The sequence below is a fragment of the Ostrea edulis genome, chromosome 8 (genome assembly GCF_947568905.1).
Source record: "Ostrea edulis chromosome 8, xbOstEdul1.1, whole genome shotgun sequence".
Taxonomy (NCBI): domain Eukaryota; kingdom Metazoa; phylum Mollusca; class Bivalvia; order Ostreida; family Ostreidae; genus Ostrea; species Ostrea edulis.
The window spans coordinates 52,737,182-52,763,794 of NC_079171.1; the positions used below are offsets into that span (position 1 = coordinate 52,737,182).

Below are 26,613 nucleotides of genomic sequence, written 5' to 3' on the forward strand. Positions count from 1 at the left end.
TCTGGTTTTTTAAAGAGATTTTATACGGAAGTGAATGAAAAGAAGGGGAGGTTGTTTGAGAATGAGAAATCTCACGTCTTACTATGTTTTTCGTTTATTTGACGACTTTAGTTGCTTATTCTCTATATCTATAGTTGTTCTTCACCAACAGAATCGGACCGAAGACCTACTCGTTGCTCGCAACGAGATCGTGTCTAGTTATTTTGTTTCTTTCTTTCTTTGGTGGGGGGTATTATTATCATTATTTTGTTTCTTTCTTTCTTTGGTGGGGGGTATTATTATCATTATTTTGTTTGTTTCTTTCTTTGGTGGGGGGTATTATTATCATTATTTTGTTTGTTTCTTTCTTTGGTGGGGGGTATTATTATCATTATTTTGTTTGTTTCTTTCTTTGGTGGGGGGTATTATTATCATTATTTTGTTTGTTTCTTTCTTTGGTGGGGGGTATTATTATCATTATTTTTTTTGTTTGTCTCTTTTTGTATTTGTTGGTTTTGTTAGTTCTTTACCACATGTAATTAAATTATTGGTGTAAGAAAAAAAAAAGGGGGGGAGGTTGTCCGGATAGCATGACGGTTTTCATTTCTTATTTTATTTTAGAGCTGTGTTTAGTGTTGTCACGTGTCATCTATAACAATAATACTTATGTACAATATTTGTTAAATTATTTCATAACATTTTGAAAGATACACGGTGTTTGTATTATTCGTCTGCTGTATTGAAAAACTAAGGAACATATATGAGGTTTCCAATGACAAAGATCACCATTTCACCGGGACACGTTCCTCCTTACATTACCCATGTAGATTTCTAAACAAATGAACACGATGTGTACCTTGGTCAAGTAGGGGAATCGCAAACGCACTGAAAAAAAAATTCGTGTCGCTTGATTGTGAGACGCAGAGATATGATTTATTTTAACTCAATTACTTAATTTTATGGAAATAGAAACAGCCTTGTTGTGAAGCTGAGATTAGCATCTGATTTGTACATGTTATAGCATTTCTTCCGTGTCCTCAAGTCGTTCAAATTAATTCGAATTTGGGATCGTATTTCCTGATAAAGTATCTTCCCTGTGAGCAGCTTGTGTGCAACGTGCGACCAGTGAATGCGTTTATTGGTAAGTACATGTATCATATCAAATTTATATCGTGATATAGATATAGACAGATGTCATTTACGTTACCTATATATCCAGTATGATGTCAGTAGAGAAAGGTTGTACATCAGTGGCGGATCTAAGTGGGGGGGGGGGGGGGGGGGCTTTTAGAATTAAAATAACTCTTTGGTCAACCACTTTTAACTAAAAGGTATCTACCTTTCTCCCTTTTCTATGCGGAAAGCCCAACTTAGAAAAAAATCGGGATCTGTCCCTGCAAATGAACTAGACAAATTAGCGTAAAAAAGTGTTTCTCGATAGTAAGTACAGAATTAAAAAAAATATGTACCTCTTCAAATTCAATTAACTAAATTGATACATGTAACATCGCGTGGTTACACGTTAACTGTAACCAAATCAATGGCTCATTTGATGTTTGTTTTGCTTTTCTTATTTATAAGTACACTTGTTTATAAAATTAATCACGAATTAAACAAGTCCTTTGCCGACGAAGATAAATTTTAAAAATAGAAATATACAAACAGATAATATACAAATAAATTATATACAAACAGATATAAACAAACAGATATATACAAACAGATAATATACAAACAGAAATACACAAACATATGCTATACAAACAGATAATAAACAAACAGATAATACACAAACAGATAATATACAAACAGATAATATACAAACAGATAGTGACCCAGATATTGGGAGGGGGGAGGGGGATGGCAATTTTACGCGCACGGTTGCCGTATTGATTTATCAGTAACGTACACATAAACTGAACAGAAACAGTGCCGTGTGTTCTTTTCTACATTTGTTATAGTAAGTATCTCTTAAAAGTAAATAATCCAAGGGAACTGCAATTTTAGATGCATCCTTTAACGGGTCCATTCAGTCTCAATGTTACAATGTACATATTAATATTAATAATATACTTTTAATATATGTTAAATTTCTTAATTTTTTAAAATGTTTATTATTTTGTTTGAGCGATGTAATGAGCTCTGATGTTGCACTACAAGTACGCTTTTAACTGCATTACACAATACAGATTGTGTGTAAAACTTAAAAACAATGACGCACACATGAAGATTCCGGACGTTTCTACTCTGGATGTCTCGAGAGTCAACACGCCTTATTATTCACGCTAGACATTATAAGTGTCCCAGCTGTTCTGCTTTCACGCGGTCCGTCTCCCTAAAGCGAAGTGTGCGGCACTCCCATTCATAAATCACGGATGTGTACTCAAACCACGACCCGACCGTCGAGGACGCGAACAGCGTAACTAAAGCCGCTTTAGTGCTTGGTTTTTTTCTTTTCTTTCTAATTATCTATTTATTTGTTGTTGTTTTCTTTTCTTCCTTTTCCTTTTTTTTTTAATTTTTATCTTTAAAGAATATCATTATACAATGTATTCATGAGTAGTTCAGGATTTATATATTTGGTAATTATTCTGTGTTTCTTTTTACTTGACGTAGATAAGATATCTAGTAATTATTTTGAGTTTCTTTTTACTTGACGTAGGTAAGATATTTGGTAATTATTTTGATATATTTTTTTTACTTGAAGATACTGTAAGTTTTCCGCTCAGTTTTGAATAGGTGTTTAGTGGTATACTAAGCGTGTGGTAGAAATGTATCCCTGAAATAATTCTTACATTTAATTTTCGAAGCAGCGTTGCAAAACACACATACATTTTGTATTTTAAGACCTGGATAGTGCGCAGAATTCTTTTTTAATTGCGTCAGTCCAACGACTGTGAGAGGGTATTAGGGTGGATCTCATTTATAAAATCATGGACGATTTAGCCGTTGTTTTTCTTTCTTTCTTTTTTTTTTTTTTTTTTTTTTGAAGCTGTTGACTTTTGAATTATATGAAGGGCAGAGCTACTGTTGTCGTGTGTAGTCAGTAAATTTCTTTTGCGACGACTTGCGGCTCTTTACAATTATCTGTTCTAATTTGCTCTCGAGTTAACACCTGACGTGTGACCTCGATGAACCGATGTACGCTCAGTTCCTATGTTAGTATTTTTTTCTGAAAAAGGAGAAATGTTCCCCTGAAAAGTTGACAATTTAGATAGCGTATTCAAGAGAGAGAGAGAGAGAGAGAGAGAGAGAGAGAGAGAGAGATGCTATAATAAACTGATATAGTTGTATTAATTCTCATTAATCATTCCTATTAAATCACTTCATGCCTTACATTCAGACCTGTGTTCTGTCCTGTAAACTAATCACTACAAATGATTGATGCTTTGTTCCCAGGAAGTCCTAAGAGTTAACCTTCCGCGTCCAGAACGCCATCGCTTTCTACACTAATGCTATTGTGTAAATCACAGTTTAAAATAACACCATACATAAAAACCGCTGAATGATGAAAATTTGAATAGGAAATGAAGATATTTAAAATCCGTCATGAGCTATCAATTCTTTAAATGTCGGATATTCATGACGATCTAGGAGGTGACAAACAAGGTACACCCGGATTTCAGTGGCAGTCTGTAGGTCACTGCGGATTTATGGTCCCGTGCTGAACGGTTGTAACGATATTGTCGGACAAAATTCTTAAGTGTTACATAATTTAACCGACAAAAGGAAAGTACCTGCTCTTACAGACAATATTGACGCAGCTAATACACTTTTATTCACATGCTGACTTTTCGGAGTGATATATCTGTGATTACCGTCGGGGGAAAGGTATCGAATGAATGCAATTAAAAACCAGAATCAGAATAGGGGAGATGACGAAACTAGTTAACTAGGCACCGGTTGTATAGCGGTGGATCTAGGAAATACTTGACTGTATCAGTACCTGTTTAGGTTAATTTGTACAGAGGCGGATCAAGGAATTTATCGATTGTGTGTCAGTGCTTTATGAGGTTGATTTGTAGAGAGGCGGATCAGGGAATTCATTGACTGTCTATCAGTGCTTTATGGGGTTAATTTGTACCGAGGCGGATCAAAGAATTAACTGTGTGCCAGTGCTTTATGAAGTTAATTAGTACCGAGGCGGATCAAGGAATTCATTGACTGTCTATCAGTGCTTTATGAGGTTAATTTGTACAGAGGCGGATCAAAGAATTAACTGTGTATCAGTGCTTCATGAAGTAAATTTGTACAGAGGCGGATCAAATAATTAATTAACAGTGTATCAGTGCTTTATGAGGTTAATTTGTACAGAGGCGGATAAAAAGGGCAGATTTCACAAACTGTTAAAAACTGTAAGTCTACTCACGCCTCACTCTCTTTCTATTAATCTTTTTTTTTAAAAATTTGCACTAACCTATTCACACAGTTTAAACTACGATATTCACATACATGTAAGTCCCATAAGCTTTTAACGTATACCATTATCATTCTAATTAGATTTATCTCTTGATGTCGACACTGGTTTACAAATAAAAGCTTTTATTCATAAACAAATAGTATTACAATATAAAGATCTAATTTCTTCAATTGTAAATTATTTATCCATATTAAAGTAAAAACACGCAGCCGTTCTAAAAATGCCCAGTATAATCTCAATGCAAAGATCTGTTTTGACAAGAATAATTACACGTGTATTTCCCAAGACTAATCACACGTGTATTTCACACGTGTATTTCACGAGGCGAATGAGACGTGTATTTCACGAGCTATATTACATGTGGAATACAGGAATGTAATTAGAAACATTGCCACACTACAAATTATATTCCTCATCGATGTATGAAAAAAGAGGATTCACCCCAGGAAACCTAATCATTTCTCGTGTCTATTAATGCTCCATTGCAAAATATCAGATGTGTACTGGAGGCAGGGGGTTGTACACATGTGGTAAATTTAACTCGTGAAACACAGTACGTATAGATTTATACCGTGGTGTACAGATACATGTAGATTTATACCTTGTTATACAGGTACATGTAGATTTATACCGTGTTATAGAGGTACATGTAGATTTATACCGTGTTATACAGATACATGTAGATTTATACCGTGTTATACAGGTACATGTAGATTTATACCGTGTTATAGAGGTACATGTAGATTTATACCGTGGTAGACAGGTACATGTAGATTTATACCGTGTTATAGAGGTACATGTAGATTTATACCGTGGTATACATGTACATGTAGATTTATACCATGGTAGACAGGTACATGTAGATTTATACCGTGTTATAGAGGTACATGTAGATTTATACCGTGTTATACAGATACATGTAGATTTATACCGTGTTATAGAGGTACATGTAGATTTATACCTTGTTATACAGATACATGTAGATTTATACCGTGTTATAGAGGTACATGTAGATTTATACCATGGTATACATATACATGTACATTTATACCGTGTTATACAGATACATGTAGATTTATACCGTGTTATAGAGGTACATGTAGATTTATACCGTGTTATACAGGTACATGTAGATTTATACCATGTTATACAGATACATGTAGATTTATACCATGTTATACAGATACATGTACATTTATACCGTGTTATACAGGTACATGTAGATTTATACCGTGTTATAGAGGTACATGTAGATTTATACCGTGTTATACAGGTACATGTAGATTTATACCGTGTTATACAGATACATGTAGATCTATACCGTGTTATAGAGGTACATGTAGATTTATACCGTGTTATACAGGTACATGTAGATTTATACCGTGTTACAGAGGTACATGTAGATTTATACCGTGTTATACAGATACATGTAGATTTATACCGTGTTATACAGGTACATGTAGATTTATACCGTGTTATAGAGGTACATGTAGATTTATACCGTGTTATACAGGTGCATGTAGATTTATACCGTGTTATAGAGGTACATGTAGATTTATACCGTGTTATACAGGTGCATGTAGATTTATACCGTGTTATAGAGGTACATGTACATTTATACCGTGTTATACAGGTGCATGTAGATTTATACCGTGTTATAGAGGTACATGTAGATTTATACCGTGTTATACAGGTACATGTAGATTTATACCGTGGTATACAGGTACATGTAGATTTACACCGTGTTATAGAGGTACATGTAGATTTATACCGTGGTATACAGGTACATGTAGATTTACACCGTGTTATAGAGGTACATGTAGATTTATACCGTGTTATACAGGTACATGTAGATTTACACCGTGTTATAGAGGTACATGTAGATTTATACCGTGTTATAGAGGTACATGTAGATTTATACCGTGGTATACAGGTGCATGTAGATTTCCGCTAGGATCTACAACATATTTTGTAATACCTTTTATTGTCACTTTGTGCAGAGGTATGGCCATATGATATGAAGTTTAATTTCACAAGACTTACTATAAACACATGAAACTCTCGAACATAACAAAATAAGTGGGCATCAAATTCACTGCGTCACATCACGGCTTTATGCACACCCATCAATACTTTGATACCTGTCAATACACGTAATCAAGTCAGGGCCGATCTTTTCTTATCCAAACTCAGTGGACCGAAGGAGAGGAGTGATCATTTACTACTTATTACATTAAAAGATATAGAAAAAAAGTTAACTTAAGAGGTGCTTTTGGATAAAAGAGTTGGTTTCGTACGAAGTCGTCAAGGGCGGAAGGGGGTGGTGTGTGTGTGTGTGGGGGGGGGGGGGGGGGGATAAACTTTACATGTGTGCAGATAAATGTATGGACTGAATGGGTGTATAACTTCTTCCAATACACTTGATGATCTCGTCGTATCGTGTTACAAAGCATTATCGTATTTTGTGTCATTGTATCCTGTGTTAGCAGATGATTGTATTGTAGCAGGTCTGGCGTTCGTATAGTCTGTACTTCGTGTTGTGTTTGTTTTATTTGATTTGATAGTGGCGACTCCGAAACGACCCAACTACACTATGATTTTAAACTTGAAATAGATTCAAATAGAAATGAAAATAAGATAAATAACAATAATAATTTGAATGTTGCTGGTCAGTTCAATGGTTTAAAGAGCACGTAGAGTGTCTTGTTTTGACAGGGGAGAACGATTTCAAAAGGCCTTTGTTGTGAGATTTAAATTTTATTATTTGATTTTATTAGTACCGTTGCCTTCCTCCGAAAAATACAGCGGTCCTCCCCTGTATGTACTTTAGAAATGACACTGAATTTGTAAATAGATGTATTTGTAAACGAATCCCAGATGGTGTCTATGACGTCAATTTCCCCAACTTCTGATCTGGATCCGCGTTTGTTCGTTTGGTTTTATCATCTCAAGACTTCCTCGACACCTAACTGGGAGTTTTGCAGTGGCGTTATATGTTATGAAATTGTACCAAAACTATTTCATTTTACATGATGGATTTTTGTATTTTGCAGTTATGTACCAAGATTTCTGGTGATTGATGTATACAGTTTTCCGTGAGTTGAATGTTTGACAGATCCCCATATCAGCTGCAATGCTTCTCTCTCTCTCTCTCTCTCTCTCTCTCTCTCTCTCTCTCTCTCTCTCTCTCTCTCTCTTTTAGAATTTCCCTATTTTCTTATACATATGCATGCATGTTTCGTTTCCCTCTTTTTCCGACTAGCATAATGACCAGACTGATAGAAATATTTTTATGAAATTGTTGTTTCTGCGTGTATATACATATGCGAGTGGTGTCATACTCCTTCAGCTCTGTCATTTTACAATGAGTTTCTCATGCATGCCATATAAGGATGATTTCCTTACTGCAAAATGATCAGCTTGCAAGTGCTAGACATTAATTAGCTATGTAGCAATTAAATGAGCTATGAATTTTAGCATTTGTGGATAATATTTCAGCAATAAGATATTGAATCTCATTTGTACAGGGTAACACGCACAGGGTCATCCACACTTTCCACGAAATCTTCATGCAGTTGCGGATTTAAGTGAAGGGGGCGCAGCCACCCCCTAAAATTTCAAATTTAAGGTCTCTTGTTTAGAAAATTGTAAACGATATAAGAAGCAATGATTTCTTCTCGGAGAAATAAATGACAACATCTTTTTATTCATTAATTACTTTCATTGGGAGAACTTACATTTTCCACCAAACTCTTAAAATTGGCACCATTTTATTAATTTCACCTTAGGAAAAAAGACAGAAAATAGTTAAAATGTATGCACAGGAGACATACTGCTAGCCCTATAAAATCCGTTAAATCCAGGAGCTTTCGGGGCCTTCGCCCCCCTAGGCCCCCACCAGCTGGACCCACTGGGGACCTCAGGGCGGCCCTCAGACCCCCTGCCTCAAAACATTACACCCCCTAACCACAATTCCTGGATCCACTCCTGTCATGCTAGATAAAAAATAAAGATAAAAAAAAAAAAATAAGCATGCTTCTGTTGTACAAGAACACGAAAAAGTTTCACCATGACTCTGTAGTACAGGGGCAGACAAAAATCTCACCATGTCTCTTTAGTACAGGGGTCGACAAAAGTTATAACCACGTCTCTGTAGTACAGGGGTAGACAAAAGTTATAACAACGACAATGTAGTACAAAGGCAGACAAAAATCTCACCATGTCTCTGTAGTACAGGGGTAGACAAAAGTTATAACCACGTCTCTACAGTACAGGGGCAGGCAAAAATATCATGTCTCTGTAGTACAGGGGCAGACAAAAATCTCACCATGTCTCTGTAGTACAGGGGCAGACAAAAGCGTAAGACTTCCTCTTTAGCACATGGGTAGACAAAAATATAACCATATCTCTGTAATACAAAAGCAGATTAATATGTTTTGAGATAGGATTTTTTCATATCACATTAGATGACAACTTTTCCGCCGAATTAGAGAATTTCTAACTCACAAAATGACTCAAACCTTTTCTGGTATAAAGAATTATCCAACTAAAGGTGTGTGCATATGTGCACGCTCCCTATACTCACCTCTGGATCCACCACCAGACTGGAACAATATGAACAAACAACTTAATGCATATTAGTGCTGGGGAGGTAAATAATTTTTTGAAACCTTTTTCCAGTAGTACCTGTACTTTTGAAGGATCAATCCCTTAATCCTATAAAGAATACAAATATGACAACCACGGACTACTGCACAAAGCAGAAGTGGCATCAGGTTCCTAAAAAGAGTACGCATCCCCTGTTGACCGGTCACACCTGCCGTTTGCAAATATCTTCAAGAAGTAAATTCAGTCTAAATCAACAAAGCACAAATAAAATGTCTAAGAAATGGAGACAACTTATTTCTACAAAGACCTGCGGTTATTTCACTGAACGTTACGAAATGGAGACAAACTATTTCTACAAAGACCTGCGGTTATTTCACTGAACCTTAAGAAATGGAGACAAATTATTTCTACAAAGACCTGCGGTTATTTCACTGAACCTTAAGAAATGGAGACAACTTATTTCTACAAAGACCTGCGGTTATTTCACTGAATGTTACGGTTGATTTTATAATTCTTTGGTGGACATTTTCTGGTATCCTTTGTTTTTATTTGACAAGTCCTCCTTCTGGGATGAGATTAAGATGAATAGAATGAAAGGTGAAGATAACGAACAGTGATCAATCTCATAACTCCTATAAGCAATACAAAATAGAGAGTTGGGCAAACAACGGCCCCTGGATATATCAGAGGTGGAATCAAGTGCCTAGGAGGAGTAAGCATCCTCTGTCGACCGGTCACACTCGGCATGAGCCTTAATTCTTGATTAGGTAAACGGAGTTATCTGTAACCAAAATCAGTGTGTCATTAATCTTCAGCGATAGAGAAATTCACAGTGCATTATGAATGAAAATTGGAAACAAGGACGATTACCACTTACAACAGTAAACAGCAAATGTTGGAATTTACATTTGTCATCAACGGTGCTGTCACCTCATCACCACTCAGGCAATATCAGTAAAATTAAGACATGGTCAGTCATTCTCAGACACCATCAGAATATCGCAATCATCATTACAAGCTCGAACATCATTAGTAATCTCAGACATCAGCATATCACAGTCGTCAGTAGAAACTTCAAACATTCTCAGATACTATCAGTAACGCTCACACACAATATTATTAACATTCAGATTCTATCAGTAACCCTCACTCACGCATTATTAGAAACATTCAGATTCTATTAGTAACCTTCACACAAATTATTAGTAACATTCAGACATTATCAATAAATCTCACACACATTATCAGTGACATTGAAAACTTATAAGTAAACACACAAATAATATCAGTAATCACACTCATATTATCAGTAACATTCAAACATTAGCAGTAATCTCACACATTATCAGTACTCACACACATATTAGTAATCAAACACATATTATAGGTAACATTCAAACATTATCTGTAATCTCACAAACATTATCATTAACATTCACACATTATCATTAACATTCACACATTATCAGTAACTCTCAAACACACATTATTAGTAACATTCACACATGATCAGTAACATTCACAAATTATCTTTAACATTCATACATTATCAGTAATCTCACATACATTATTGGTCACATTGAAACATTATCAGTAATCACACACACATTATCAGTAACGTTAAAATATTCTCAGTAACTTCACACACATTAGCATCATTCACATATCATCAGTAATCTCTCGCACATTATCAGTAATATTCACACATTATCACTAATTTCACAAACATTATTAGTAACATTCACACATTATCAGTAATCACACACACACACATTATTAGTCACATTCACACATTATCAGTCACATTCACATATTATCAGTAATTTCACATACGTTATTGGTAACATTCACATAGTATCAGAAAATCTCAAACAGATTATCAGTAACATTCACACATTATCAGTAACTCTCAAACACACACTATCAGTAACATTGAAACATTATCTTTAGTCACACATATTATTAGTAATATTCACACAATATCAGTAACTGTCAAATATTATTAGCAACATTCACACATTATCAGTAACATTCACACATTATCAGTAATCTCTCACATACATTATCAGTAACACATTCACACATTATCAGTAACTCTCAAACACACATTATCAGTAACATTCACACATTATCAGTAACATTCACACATTATCAGTAACATTCACACATTATCAGTAATCTCTCACACACACATTATCAGTAACATTCACACATTATCAGTAACTCTTAAACACACATTATCAGTAACTCTTAAACACACATTATCAGTAACATTCACACACTATCAGTAACATGCACACATTATCAGTAACATTCACACATTATCAGTAACATTCACACATTATCAGTAACATTCACACATTATCAGTAATCTCAAACACACATTATCAATAACATTCACACATTATCAATAATCTCTCACACACATTATCATTGACATTCACACATTATCAATAAGATTCACACATTATCATTAACATTCACACATTTCAGTAACATTCACACATTATCAGTAACATTCACACATTATCAGTAATCTCAAACACACATTATCAATAACATTCACACATTATCAATAATCTCTCACACACATTATCATTGACATTCACACATTATCAAGAAGATTCACACATTATCATTAACATTCACACATTATCAGTAGCATTCACACATTATCATTAACATTCACACATTATCAATAAGATTCGCACATTATCATTAACATTCACACATTATCAGTATCATTCACACATTATCATTAACATTCACACATTATCAATAAGATTCACACATTATCAATAAGATTAACACATTATCAATAACATTCACACATTATCAGTATCATTCACACATTATCATTAACATTCACACATTATCAATAAGATTCAAACATTATCAATAACATTCACACATTATCAATAACATTCACACATTATCAGTAGCATTCACACATTATCAGTAATCTTTCACACACATTATCATTAACATTCACACATTATCAGTAACATTCACACAATATCAATAACATTCACACATTATCAGTAACATTCACAAATTATCAGTAACATTCACACATTATCATTAACATTCACACATTGTCATTAACATGCACACATTATCAATAAGATTCACACATTATCATTAACATTTACACATTATCATTAACATTCACACATTATCAGTAACATTCACAAATTATCATTAACATTCATACATTATCAGTAACATTCACACATTATCAGTAACATTCACATATTATTAGTAATATTCACACAATATCATTAACATTTACACATTATCAGTAACATACACACATTATCAGTAGCATTCACACATTATCATTAACATTCACACATTATCAGTAACATTCACACAATAGCATAAACATTCACACATTATCAGTAACATTCACACATTATCCATAAGATTCACACATTACCATTAACATTCACACATTATCAGTAACATTCACACATTATCAGTAACATTCACACACTATCAGTAACATTCACACATTATCTTAACATTCACACATTATCAATAAGATTCACACATTATCATTAACATTTACACATTATCAGTAACATTCACACATTATCAGTAACATTCACACACATTATCAGTAATCTCTCACACACACACTATCAGTAACATTCACACATTATCAGTAATCTCTCTCACACATTATCAGTAACATGCAGACATTATCAGTAACCCTAACATACACATTATTAACAAAACTCACACATGGTAACCCCCAGATACTTTATTAAAACATTCAGACATTATCAGTAATCCTTGCACTAATTATTGAGGAGAGGGGATGATTACTCTTGCTGGGAACCTTATCCTACCTCTGGTATTTCCAGGAGTCCGTGTTTTCCCAACCTCTCTACTTTGTATTGCTTATAGGAGTTATGAGATTGATCACTATTCGTTATCTTCACCATTCACACATATTATTAGTAACACTTAGCAATTATCAGTTAATCTGACATGATTAATTACTCGGATACTCCCAGTAAATTTCAGACATCCTCAGTAGCTGAGAGATTATCAGTAAAATGTCCGATATAATGAAATTATTAAAATCATAGGTCTGACGGGGACTGAAGTCATAGGCTGGACAGATTGGAGGTGAAGGGACATGGAATCCCTTTACTCTAGGATTTACGTTAGCATTACATTACGACAGCATTACATTACGTCAGAATTACATTACGTCAGCATTACATTACGTCAGCATTACATTACGTATACCTGTCTTTTAAAACAATTAGCACGCCTTTTATATCCTGTTGTCTTTCTTTCCTCCATTTCTCCTTTTCTTTTGTTGTTTAAAATCTTAATAATTTTTCTTGTGCTTATTTTGAATATCGTGATACTTCTTTGTAGAAAATGTTGGAGGTAGCAAAGTTCTGCTGTGTATTTTACGTTTTCCTGACAACATTAGTGCCCACGGAATCCCTACAGTGTTCATCAAATGTCAACTGCAGATGTCATGAAGTTCATGGAAAATTGTTTGCAAATTGTGAAAACCTTAACTTGAAGTCAGCTCCATTATTTAGCGATGACGTTGTCGGAATAAGCCTTGCACATAACATCATCTCAATTTTCCCACCAAATCTTCCCCAAAACATCGTTCATTTAGATGTCTCCAATAATAATTTGCGAAAAATTGAAAATACGTCATTGGCAAACTATACCGCCCTACAGAATTTAAGTCTTGCTAACAATAATCTTCATACGGTTGAATTGCATTCTCTACAAGAACTCTCAAATCTACGGCGTCTTGACATTTCTGGTAATCAAGAACTAACGTTAAAGGTTTTGTTTAACATATCTAGAGATTTGCAAAACTCTTCGACAATCCGGTTTCTGAATTTTGAAAATTTACAGTGCACCTATGGCGTCAGTTTCATCATCAGAAAGTACCACATTGCTTATCTGAAACACACACACTTAGAAGAACTGAATTTAGCGTCCAATCGCATTAGCAGTCTTGAACTGGGCGTCTTGACTGAGTTACCAAGATCTCTTAAACATTTAAATCTCGCTAATAACATTCTCAGCTTTGGTCTCTATATTGTAGAATTTGGTCATTTAGAGAATGTTGTTAGCCTCAACATAAGTTTTCAGTCGACTTTTCATCAAATATACGTAAAAGAATTCTTCATCGGGTGCAATGATACGCGACCAGACCTACAAACTTGTAAAGATTTGCACACTGAAGTTTCGATGTCGTCTTCAGCGTCACTTTCAACTTTCCGAGGACCTAAAAATGTCAGTATATACATTCCACCGAAATTAAAAAGATTTTATTTTCATGATAATTTATATAAAATGGTTCTCCAAGATTTTATTTTCAAAACTGTTAGTAAACCAGTACTCACACACATTTTTATGCAGAATAGTATTGTTTATAGGCTAAATGGTCCTTTAAAAGGCATAGAGAGTGTTAGACATGCAGACTTTTCCAACAATTTTTGTAGTTATATATCACCCAGATTTTTCGAAGATTTTCCAAATCTATCACATCTCGATCTTTCCCATAATGCACTGGGAGAAAATTTAGAAAGTGACCATAAAGGAAAAATATTTCAGAGGCTTTATAGATTAGCATCGCTGAACTTATCACGAAACAGGATTGTGCAACTTCCTGACAATATCTTCCGCAATTTGAATCGTTTGAAGACTCTTAACCTTCGCTACAATTCCTTAAGTGAGTTTTCATTACCTTTGAAACATATGACAAACCTTGCTCAATTGGATCTCTCCTATAACCAGTTGTTGGTCTTGGACGAGGAAACGAGACATGCTCTGGATTTTATATCCAAACAGAGAAAGATAAACGTCAATCTGTTAGGCAACAGATTCAAATGTGACTGTGAAAACTTGAAATTCATCAAATGGATGCACAGCTCTAAGGAAATTAATTTCGTGAATTTCGGTAATTATACATGTACATTTTCCAATTCTTCTCGGCAGTCTACTCAAATTCCCTTCACAAACATCGAGGATTTACTTCAAGGTCTGGAAAAGCAGTGCTCCTCTTACATCCTCGTTATTTTAATGATGACGTCATTAATAATCGTTGTTATGACGACAGCCCTTAGTCGCATTGTGTATCGATACAGATGGAAGCTGAGGTTCATGTATTACGTAGCAAGAGAAAAGTACAGAGATAATGTGCGAAGAAGTGACGTCATAGGTCAAAGTTCATACTATTTTGATGCGTTTGTTTCATATGCTGATAAAGACAGGCGATTTGTGATTGATCTTGTAAAGCGACTAGAAGAGGAATATAATCTAAAACTGTGTATACACCATCGAGATTTCATTCCCGGAACAGCAATAGCTGATAACATTACAAACGCGATTCATTACAGCAGACGAACTGTTTGTGTCATTACGTCACACTTCATAGAATCATACTGGTGCATGTTTGAACTCAATATGGCGCGTATGGAAGCAATTTATTCTCGTAATGGTGAAAACGTGTTATTTCTAGTCGTCTTGGAGAAAGGGGCAATAAAGAAACTTCCACGATCATTCATGGATTTGATAGAATCAAAGTCTTATTTAGATTTTCCGGAGGATGGAGATTCAGACGAAGTAACAGCCTTTCGTTCGAAAATTGGAGATACCCTCAATTCGCCTAATGGTGATTTGAACGAACTTCGCAGAAATGTTTGAAATTGATAAAAATAAAAGGAGAAAATTGAATTTTACTATGCATGTGTATCTTTAATAGCTGAGAGAATGAAGTGTATTTAGTTTTTTTCCTTGTTCTTTTTTGTATTTGTCTTTGGTAAAACAACATCTTGGTGCATTCCTTTGTTCAATTCATTTGTTGGACGATAATTTTATCAAGTTCACTACAGGACGGTCATTCCAATATCAATTTCAGGAACTAAAAGGAAAAAAGTTCGGATAGAACGAATATTTTGTCCTGTACCGCATGACAACTGTAAGATGATCACCGCGTGATTTATCATCAATGATTACAGAGGCACAATTCATCTCTCAAAGTAGTCTATTTAAGAAAACCCAAACACAGATTTGCTGAGGTAGAGGCAGATGGAAAGTTAGCATACATTCTTTTTTGTCTTCACTTGTCGTAGTAAGTTGGAGAAATTAATATTTAAAAGCAATCAATCTCAAGCCGTGTACATGTCACATAAATAAAGCAAAATCCATAGATAGAGAAAGTACAAAATACTACCTAGGAATATATGAAACAATTTATTTTTGATTATCCTTTTCCCCCGCGAACCACAATAAGTGAAAACTATGTAGGGACGTAGTGAAGATTTATGTGGTATACAGTATGAACTGTGAAGGATTTTAGAGGCTACAAGATGAGTTTTAAATCTATTCTACATATTAGTATGCGAAGGCTATTCAAACAGTGAACAGACAATGTATTTACACGACATAGCACAAAACATAACACTATAATGTACAACAAATAATATTGTAATTTACAAAAAATAACACTGTAATTTACAAAAATAACACTATAATTTACAAAAATAGCACAGTAATTTTCAAAAATAGCACTGTAATTTACAAAAATAGCACTGTAATTTACAAAAATAGCACTGTAACTTACAAAAATAACACTGTAATTTACAAAAATAACACTGTAATTTACAAAAATAGCACTGTAATTTACAAAAATAGCACTGTAATTCACAAAAATAACACTGTAATTTACAAAAATAGCACTAATTTACAATAATAACACTAATTTACAATAATAACACTGTAATTTACAAAAATAACACTGTAATTTACGAAAAATGATTGTAAATTATAATAGCACCAAATTACAAGAAATAGCACTGTAAATCAGAAATAGCGATGTAATTTACAAGAAAATGAACGCGTTTAGCATATCAAAAATAATTTGCAAGCATTTTTATGTAGTTTAAATTCATGTTTGATTATGCTGGGTTTAGGGTAGGACAAACTAGTAGTGAGGGTGGGTGTTTTAATTAAGGTTAAGATGACGCGAATCAATGCGATACAGACATCATGAAAAGCGAAGATAACGAACAGTGATCAATCCCATAACTCCTATAATGTAAAACTTATACGGTACCAATTTTGATGCACCAGATGCGCATTTCGACAAATTATGTCTCTTCAGTGATGCTCAACCGAAATGTTTGAAATCCGAAATAACAATGACGTTTTAGAGCTATTATAGGCTAAAATAGTGTGCCAAAAAAGTGGAGTCAAATTCGTTAAAGGATAAGAGCTATGGTGAGGGAGATAATCCTTAATTTTGAAATGAATTTCTAAATTTTATTAGCAATACAAATAGATAGTTGGGCAAACATGGACCCCTGAACATAACAGAGGTGGGATCAGGTGCCTAGGAAGAGTAAGCATCCCCTGTCGACTGGTCACACCCGCCGTGAGACCTATATCAAGTTTCTTAATCAGGTAAACGGAGTTATTCGTAGTCAAAATTAGTGTACCAAGAAGGCTAACATTCGATATGAAATGTTGAGTAGTATTAAGTCATGCCATCTAGTTTAGAATAGAAAAATCAAGTAATTTTCTATTCATTTCCTAATGCGAAGTAGACGAATTCTGTAATTGTTATTCGTCATATAATTCTTCATAATGAAATCAGCTGGTAGATGTAGAATTTGCCTGTCATGTTGAAATCGACAAATTCTAGGGCTATATGAAAGGGAGACAAAACATTGCCACGTGTTAAAGCATACATTGCATCTTAATTCGACATTTTATTGGAAATGTTTAACAAATGATGTTTATACGATAATGACTGCTGATTATCAAAAAGCACAAGATAATCGTAATCACCCCTCTTAATGAATAGAGGAAGAACACACACATAGAAACATATACCCAATTAATATTCAGAAGCGAAGAAAACAAACGATGATCAATCGCATGAATCCTATAGAGATGCAAAAATGAATTTACGGCAAGCGTAGGCCCCCTGAAGCAGGATAGGTGTAATGAAAGGTGTCCAGGAGAAGGAGGCATCCCCAGTTGTGCAGTCACGCCTGCCTTGAACCCTCGATCCTGATCAGGCAAACAGTCATCCAGACAGTCATCCACAAGTCATCCAGACAGTCATCCACACAGTCATCCACACAGTCATCCAGACAGTCATCCACACAGTCATCAACACAGTCATCCACACAGTCATCCAGACAGTCATCCAGACAGTCATCCACACAGTCATCCACACAGTCATGCAGACAGTCATCCACACAGTCATCCACACAGTCATCCAGACAGTCATCCAAACAGTCATCCACACAGTCATCCACACAGTCATCCAGACAGTCATCCACACAGTCATCCAGACAGTCATCCACACAGTCATCCAGACAGTCATCCACACAGTCATCCAGACAGTCAACCACACAGTCATCCACACAGTCATCCACACAGTCATCCACACAGTCATCCACACAGTCGTCCACACAGTCATCCAGACAGTCACCCACACAATCATCCACATAGTCATCCAGACAGTCATCAACATAGTCATCCAGACAGTCATCCACACAGTCATCCACACAATCATCCAGACAGTCATCCACAAGTTATCCAGACAGTCATCCAAACAGTCATCCACACAATCATCCACACAGTCATCCACACAGTCATCCAGACAGTCATCCAGACAGTCGTCCAGACAGTCGTCCAGACAGTCATCCACACAGTCATCCACAGTCATCCAGACAGTCATCCACACAGTCATCCACACAATCATCCACACAGTCATCCAGACAGTCATCCACACAGTCATCCACACAGTCATCCACACAGTCATCCAGACAGTCATCCACACAGTCATACACACACTCATACACAAAATCATCCACACAGTCATCCACACAGTCATCCAGACAGTCATCCACACAGTCATCCACACAGTCATCCACAGTCATCCAAACAGTCATCCACACAGTCATCCAGACAGTCGTCCACACAGTCATCCACACAGTCATCCACACAGTCATCCACACAGTCATCCACACAATCATCCACACAGTCATCCAGACAGTCATCCAGACAGTCATCCACACAGTCATCCACAGTCATCCAGACAGTCATCCAGAATCGGTATGTAGTGAACAGCCTAACAATCAATGCGAAACGCCGTAAACAGCCCACCGTGTTATAGCTAGTATTTGCAAACTACGTCATTATAATGACAACACAATTCACAGGCTTTCTAGGTCATATGAAACGATTTCTAACAGTGGTAATTTATGTTTTAAACATAATAGTAGGTATAAATTAAAGCTAAATAGCGTCTAATAAAATATTGTCTTTGCATTGATCAGACAAAAAGCTGTAAACTTGTGCATATAATGAAATTGTTACCCGCTTATCGTTCTTGGTTGTTTGTGACGTCACAACGACCCATCGATGTAAACCACGCAATGACAATACCGTATAGTGTACAGTATACCCCGCTTGTTTAAGGAAATATCTCACTAATTTAATGGATATGGACGAGGTTATGTTTTCTGACGAACTGCCCGATTTTGTGGTTCAATCATATTGTTTAAACCAGTCAGGAATAATGCGCGGCCTGCGAATAACGTTCTGCTACAGAGGCTGATCTTGATGAAGCCTGCAGTATGGGCACTACTACCCCCTCCTTGAATTTATTTTGCGGGTATCATTCATCTGAAGTGTGTGAATTCCCTGTCTGTCCCATACCAATTTCGATTGATGTAATCGTTTCATACTTTTTGTAATATAGTGATTACCGTAGCCTTTTACCGGTATAATAGAATCGGTAGAGGTTTAATCTCTATTAAAGTTTACAAAAAGCGTTAAACGATTACATAAATAGAAATTGTTATCGGATAGACAGGGAATCCACATATTTCTAAGAAATTATCCCCGCAAACAAACCAAACAAACCAAAATAAATCAGAAGAGGGGTTGGTAGTGTTTATAACTCAGGTGCCTGCGGATTTCAAGATCCAATGCCACCAGATACTGAAGTTTAACTATTGTTTTGGAAAGCTTAAAAGTCAAATGACCTTGTGTACGTTTCATTTATGATTTATCGAGGTAGAAAATGTCTATAGACCGTAATGACCATCCCCTATCCCTTTTGATATGAATAATCTCCAACAGAATTGCGTTAGAAAATTCTTGTAGATGTAGAGTACCTTAAATGTGGTAAATGTATTCCTGATCAGCTGGTATTTTCTCGTCTAAAATTCACAAATCGTTGTTTTTCATCTGGGGGTGGGGGTCCTCTATATTTTTTATGGTAAGTTATTTCTAAAAATTGCTTGCATTTAATTATATAGCAGGCTTTTACTTCCTCACTTTACATACCCGCTGTTCAAATATTATTTTTGATCAAAACATTACAATGATTTTTTTAATAAACGTATTAAACTGATAGAGTATAAGGAATATGATTTAATAGAACAAGAGCCACGAATACCCAAATATGACCCTGTGATTTTGAGTAAAATAAAGTATCTTCATTCCAATATTTCATCATGGTATGAAATAGCTTAGACTTTCTTCGTTATAAATCCAGTGTTTTTTCCGCGAAAATTCGCGCATATAGAAATTATAACATGCAGAACCCATAACAGTTCTGTTATTTTTGTAAAAGCTGATAATATCCAACAATATGCACCAAAAATTTGTATAACCCCCGGACATCGATCCAATAAATCTTAATAAATTGTAAATCAGTATATTACATACTGCATAGAAGTTAAGAGGTTTTTTTTTTTTTTATCGAGGCCTGGGGGATAAGTGAAGTTTTACTTTTTATGTTCTGCAAATAACTATTCAAAGTTAATAAAATATGATTATTTCAAACAATATTATTGAAATAAAACCGGATCCGCGCCATCGTCGGAATCGGGCTATGTACATCAATCGATTTTGCCCCCAAAATTTCAAATAGATTATATGCTCAATTTATGAACTTGAATATATATGTAACCATGTTAGGGATAGTTACAAAAACCTTGCACTAGTTAACAGTTTTAGTTATTTGATCAACCAATTACGAAGCTAAGTCCCCCAATCCACTCTAGATACAATCGAGATCCACCCATCGTCTGCGCTGCGCCTTTACTACCACTCATTTTCTTTATACGTTATCACACTATATATATTTTAATTATCTGAAGGCCGTTGAATTTAATAAATATCTGGCTTCACATGTTTCAGTTCCGTGCATTCAGTTTTCTTGGCACTGATGAGCATGTTGAAATCGCTGTCGCAGTACATAAAAAGACTTGGAGGACCGAGGGGTGCCTAACTCGATAGGCTACTTAGATGCAAAGATATATTGGCCTATCCCGTGTTGTTTAATGATTTCTAAAGTTATAGTACAATATATGGGTACCAGAAAAAAAATTTAGGCGTCCACATAACAATATAAAGAATAGACTGTAGGCTACAAGTCTCTGAGCTACAGATCTACAACATTCGTTCCGTTGTTTACGTGTTACAACCGATTTGGACATACGTTATCGGGTACCGTTATATTTCGACACACAGCTATTCCGGTCCATTGCATATTTCATCCCTCAGAAATCAATATATAGAAATACATACAAATATGAATACGTAAAATATATCTAGCAATATGGATCTTGTTTTGCTTTTAAATGAAAATCATTGACAAACAGAATTACATTTGATCTAATTAGCAAAAATACAAGGCAGTTAATAAAAAGAGATAATAATAATGAATAATTCGAAAATGAAAAAAAAAAAAAAAAATGTAAAAAGAATGTTAACGAAAATAGTGTATATTTCATTGTTTCAATTATATTTATCATTGAAAATTCAGTCTTAACAGCAAATATTTAAAACCACAAATCTTATAACAAAATAAAAAAGACAAATGGAAAAAAGAAGACGATATCATTAATACTGATTAAAATAGAGGTGAACATATGAATCACACTCGTTCCTGAAGTAAAAGTTGATGTATTTATTTTTTAAATATATTATCCTACATAATTAAGTAAAATATTACTAAGCATTATAGAAGGAAGAACTGCACACATTATTAAACCACTGTCCTGCTTAGGAAGTGTCTGATAACGGAAAAAAGGTTTCCTTCATGCATTTTATGTTAGTTAAGAACTAAACCTAATGACAGGAAGAAATGTGAAAGTGTTAAGATAAGCAAATTTTATGGTGTTAACCCCTTGATTGATAAAATTCTTGTTTCTATTTATGTGAAAATAACATCCGCTTCATTTTGTTTGCGAGGAGGGAGTTTAGTTCTATTATATGTAGCAGTATCAGAATAAGACTTTTTAATTAATGAATTCATTTCATAGATGTTATGGAGTTAATGATAATAATTAAGGCATTTTGAAATACACACAGGTCTAGATATTATTTTAATAAATGATCCGGATAGGAAACTAATGAAATTAGATAAATGGAACATATTTTACGTGAACATTTTCTTAGACTAATGTAAAATAAATTGTATCCATATGGCTAAACTAAATGTTCATGTGTTATTCTGTACATGTACGGCTACTTTTGTAACAGTTTCCCTATCCCCCCCCCCCACACACACACACATCATAAACGTAACTCCCTATCTAGCAAAACACATATAAAAGTGTGAAACATAGGATTAAAATGTTTACTCACTGTCCAAAGTTGTACATGTAGCAAAGTGCGTCTGAAATAACGCCGCTGTCCGAAGCCTGGATATTACTGTTTTTGGCGTGATTACATGTACATGTGGGATAATAATAACACCCCTCCCCCCCAAATAAATAATAAAAATAAAAATCCGCAAACTTATAAAAGATTGTTAAAAGAAGTGATCAATATGCAACATAAACTACATGTAATATTGAAACGCACACACATAGGTCAATAGATCTTATTCGTAAGTCAACGGTTGGATCCACCGTGTGTTCGTGTACATTTTAAGACCCCCCCCCCCAAAAAAAAAAAATATCGGTATGTGCAATAAATGGTTATACGGTTAAAATATTGGGGTTGGGTTTATCTTTATGTCATACTTAAATAACAAAGCTAAGTAAAGAGGTACTGAATTAATATTACTTTAAAACTGTTGAATGGTTTCATATATAAAAATTTTAAAAATATAAAGAGAGGGAAGGAGACAAACAGAGAGAGGAGAAAGAGATGTACGATTATACTATATAGGTGTGTGTTTTAATATAGAATTAACATAGACAGATTTAAATATTTACAATATCATAATTAAATTGCACTGAATAGTGTTTTTGTTTCACTTTTATACCTAGAGAACTTTCACGTAAAAGTACATGAGACGTTGTAAAATTGTGACGTTACGTTGCAAAATTGCGACGTCAATAACAATCTGGCCAAAACAATGAATACTTTGAAGGTCAATAACTTAAAAAAAATGAAAAGATATCGGAAAAAGGATAACATATTTGAAAAATAGATATTCTTGGTTTCTGTCCCCGAGAATAATATCATGTTCTGACTAAGGGCCATTTTTGGCTATTCGTGGCTCTGGTTCTTTCTGTATGATATTTTATGATTTTCTTTTTAAATTTCAGAGTTAAAGGTTTGATTTATTTACAATTTTGATTTAACTAAATGTTATATTTAATAATAAGAAAGTAAAAGTTACATACTTTTGAGATATGAGTCTAGCTATATTGCACGTATGATAAACATGAAACTATACAAATATCGTTTACTGATAGAGTTTATAATGCAGATGAAAAATGAAAATAGAATATAGATTTGAGTAGATTTATTCAAAGTTCGCATTCATTGATGGGGTGTGTTTTAGTGACATGTCTGTAATATACACTTCTAGCACTCTTCGCTTTAACTAAGCGATTGGCTTTTTATTTTGATTTGCTTCAGTCTTTGGAAAATCAAAAAGGATTGACACAATGTCTTATTTTAATTGATCTATTCGTGTCGACATTGTTTAGCTACCGACGGATGTACTGAAGTGCGGTGTTCCTGGCTGTTCGTGCAACAAATCCATCGGGTCGGAGACTTTGTACCCATATTTCTTCTTGTAAAATTAGCACCCCTTCGAAAAAACAACATGGTCAACCTTTAACTTCTCCGACTTAATTCTGCAATTAAATGCAGCATATTTTCAAAGCTATGCAGTAAATATTTAGTTATACTATGCATGTTTGTCCATATCACAGTGAGTCTTTCTGACGTAGTCATCAAGGGAGATAAGCCGCGATCATCAAAGATAATTTTTGAGGTGGAGTTCATTTGATCAGCTGTTTTCGACTTTATCTTGTATAGGAAAATAATAAAATTCTTGTTTAATAAACCTTGATTAATGAATTTCCTTACATATATGTAGCTCAATTCTTCAGAATATCGTTCCATATGACCTTTTAACTTTTGATACACCTGTCTCATCAATTTAGTGGAAGTGGTTTTAATTTCGTGGTGATAAAAGTTCCCTTTTTCATATTGGTTTAATTGCGGTGGTTTTATTTTTGCGGAATTTAAATTTTATTCTGATTACCGGTAACTGTTCAAAACACATTGTGTCACAATTGCAAAATGATTGCTGTTGTTTTATTTTCGCGGGGAAATCCCCGACAGCGAACATAGCGAAATGAAAACCACCATAATAATTTCCCCATTTACAGTATTTGTCAGTAGCCAGTTTATATATTTATCATACGCAGAATAAAGGCAGATCTGATAGTATGAAAATTAAACACCAAACTCAGATAACGATGGAACATTGTTACAAGTATGGCGAAATGACGAAGGAAAACTGCTGCATAAAGGTGTGGGAAAATAACGACAGAACAATATTACACGTTAAGTATGGAGATATGACGATGTAGAAAAAGTCATCCAGGTTCTCATAAACTTAACAATTCATGACAATGGGTATTTAAACAAACTTGAGATTTGGTATCTTTTTTCAACATTTATGAGATTGTTCACTGTTATCTTCACGTGTTCTACATACATATCTTAAAGGAGGAACTCAAGCATGACAATTTCAGAATGTTAATGAAAAGTGAAGATAATGAACAGTGATTAATCTCATAACTCCTATAAAGGTGAAGATAACGAACAGTGATCAATGCAAGGTGAAGATAACGAACAGTGATCAATCTCATAACTCCTACAAGCAATACAAAATAGATAGTTGGGCAAACACTGACCCCTGGACACACCAGAGGTGGGATCAAGTGCCTAGGAGGAGTAAGCATCCCCTGTTGACCGGTCACACCCGCCGTGAGCCCCATATCCTGATCAGGTAAACGGAGTTATCCGCAGTCAAAATCAGTGTGCCAAGAACGGCTTAACAATCTTATAACTCCTATAAAGGTGAAGATAACGAACAGTGATTAATCTCATAACCCCTATAAAGATGAAGATAACGAACAGTGATTAATCTCATAACTCCTATAAAGATGAAGATAACGAACAGTGATTAATCTCATAACTCCTATAAAGGTGAAGATAACGAACAGTGATTAATCTCGTAACTCCTATAAAGATGAAGATAACGAACAGTGATTAATCTCATAACTCTTATAAAGGTGAAGATAACGAACAGTGAACAATCTCATAACTCTTATAAAGGTGAAGATAACTACTGCATAAAGCAGAGGTGGGATCAGGTGCCTAGGAGGAGTAAGCATCCCCTGTAGACTGGTCAAACCCGCTGTGAGCCGTATGTTTTGATCAGATAAACAGAGTTATCCGTAGTCAAAATCAGTGTAACAAGAACGGCCTAACAATCGGTATGAAACAAGTCAGACAACATTTGACCGAATGATAGGTTGTATTGGCAAACATATTGTTATAACGACTATATAATATGCATATAGACTTAGCTGACTTCAATCGGGACTGTTGAAACCCCTGTACCATGAACTTGTTTGCCAGTAGCATGCCTCGATTTACAAAGCGGACCATACGCAGAACAAGTTCTTGCGTATCGAATCAGTTGAGAGAAATAAACACCATATGCAGGTGATAATGGAATATTGCTATAAAAATATGGAAAGTTGACGATGGAGAACCTGAAATGACCCCGTTCGTCATAAAGTTAAATTGTTAGTTTGCTGGTAATATGTACTTTCAATAAGATATCTAAGTAAGAAACAGAAGTGGAATATGTGCTATACTACATGAGGTTTAGAAATGTTAGAATACTAGTATCTGTATAATCCACCTGTTGAACTCGTAATAATTGTAAAGTTGACAAAATAAAGTGAATTGAAACAAACAATATCCAATATTACAATATCCAATATTACAATGTGCCAATTAGTGTTACGTATATACTGATAAAGTGAATTGAAACAAACAATGTCCTATTACAATGTGCTACGGGTATACTGATTCAATTACGCATAGTAATTTTAATACTGACTGGTTACCTCAGCAAAAACACCTATCCCACAATATTATGTAATTCTGCAGGTGACGATTGAACTTATTCGTCAGGAAAGTTATTTTTAATTCGTGTCCTTGAATAATTATTCGGTTTAAAACTCTAGAAAAACCCACCAAGAAATGAATCCCGACAAACAATAGGCTGAGAAAACCTTCCTGGTACAAGCGTTGTATCC

General features: G+C 34.8%; 2 protein-coding genes across 7 annotated transcripts; one reads left to right on the plus strand and one right to left on the minus strand.

The window, feature by feature from the left end:
- Positions 1 to 15,788, plus strand: LOC125661402 (toll-like receptor 4). Of its 6 annotated transcripts, none has more exons than XM_048893393.2 (4): positions 1 to 1,120; positions 7,453 to 7,494; positions 7,927 to 8,027; positions 13,403 to 15,788. In XM_048893393.2, the coding sequence occupies exon 4, from the start codon at positions 13,406 to 13,408 to the stop codon at positions 15,701 to 15,703; it is 2,298 nt and encodes a 765-aa protein (XP_048749350.1). In that variant the 5' UTR covers positions 1 to 1,120; positions 7,453 to 7,494; positions 7,927 to 8,027; positions 13,403 to 13,405; the 3' UTR covers positions 15,704 to 15,788. The 6 variants fall into 6 exon arrangements, with proteins under 6 accessions (XP_048749350.1, XP_048749346.1, XP_048749351.1 ...); XM_048893394.2 differs by lacking the exon at positions 1 to 1,120 and adding an exon at positions 1,270 to 4,334; XM_056146442.1 differs by lacking the exon at positions 1 to 1,120 and adding an exon at positions 1,270 to 3,810.
- Positions 15,789 to 18,101: 2,313 nt separating this feature from the next.
- On the minus strand, positions 18,102 to 18,941 carry LOC130049748 (uncharacterized). Its single transcript, XM_056147707.1, has one exon. It carries the CDS (start codon positions 18,939 to 18,941, stop codon positions 18,102 to 18,104), a length of 840 nt encoding a protein of 279 aa, XP_056003682.1.
- Positions 18,942 to 26,613: the final 7,672 nt, after the last annotated feature.

Excerpts from the sequence above, each read along its gene's own strand:
- LOC125661402 (XM_048893393.2), top strand. The coding sequence starts at position 13,406 with ATGTTGGAGGTAGCAAAGTTCTGCTGTGTATTTTACGTTTTCCTGACA.
- LOC130049748 (XM_056147707.1), bottom strand. The coding sequence starts at position 18,941 with ATGACTGTGTGGATGACTGTGTGGATGACTGTCTGGATGACTGTGTGG.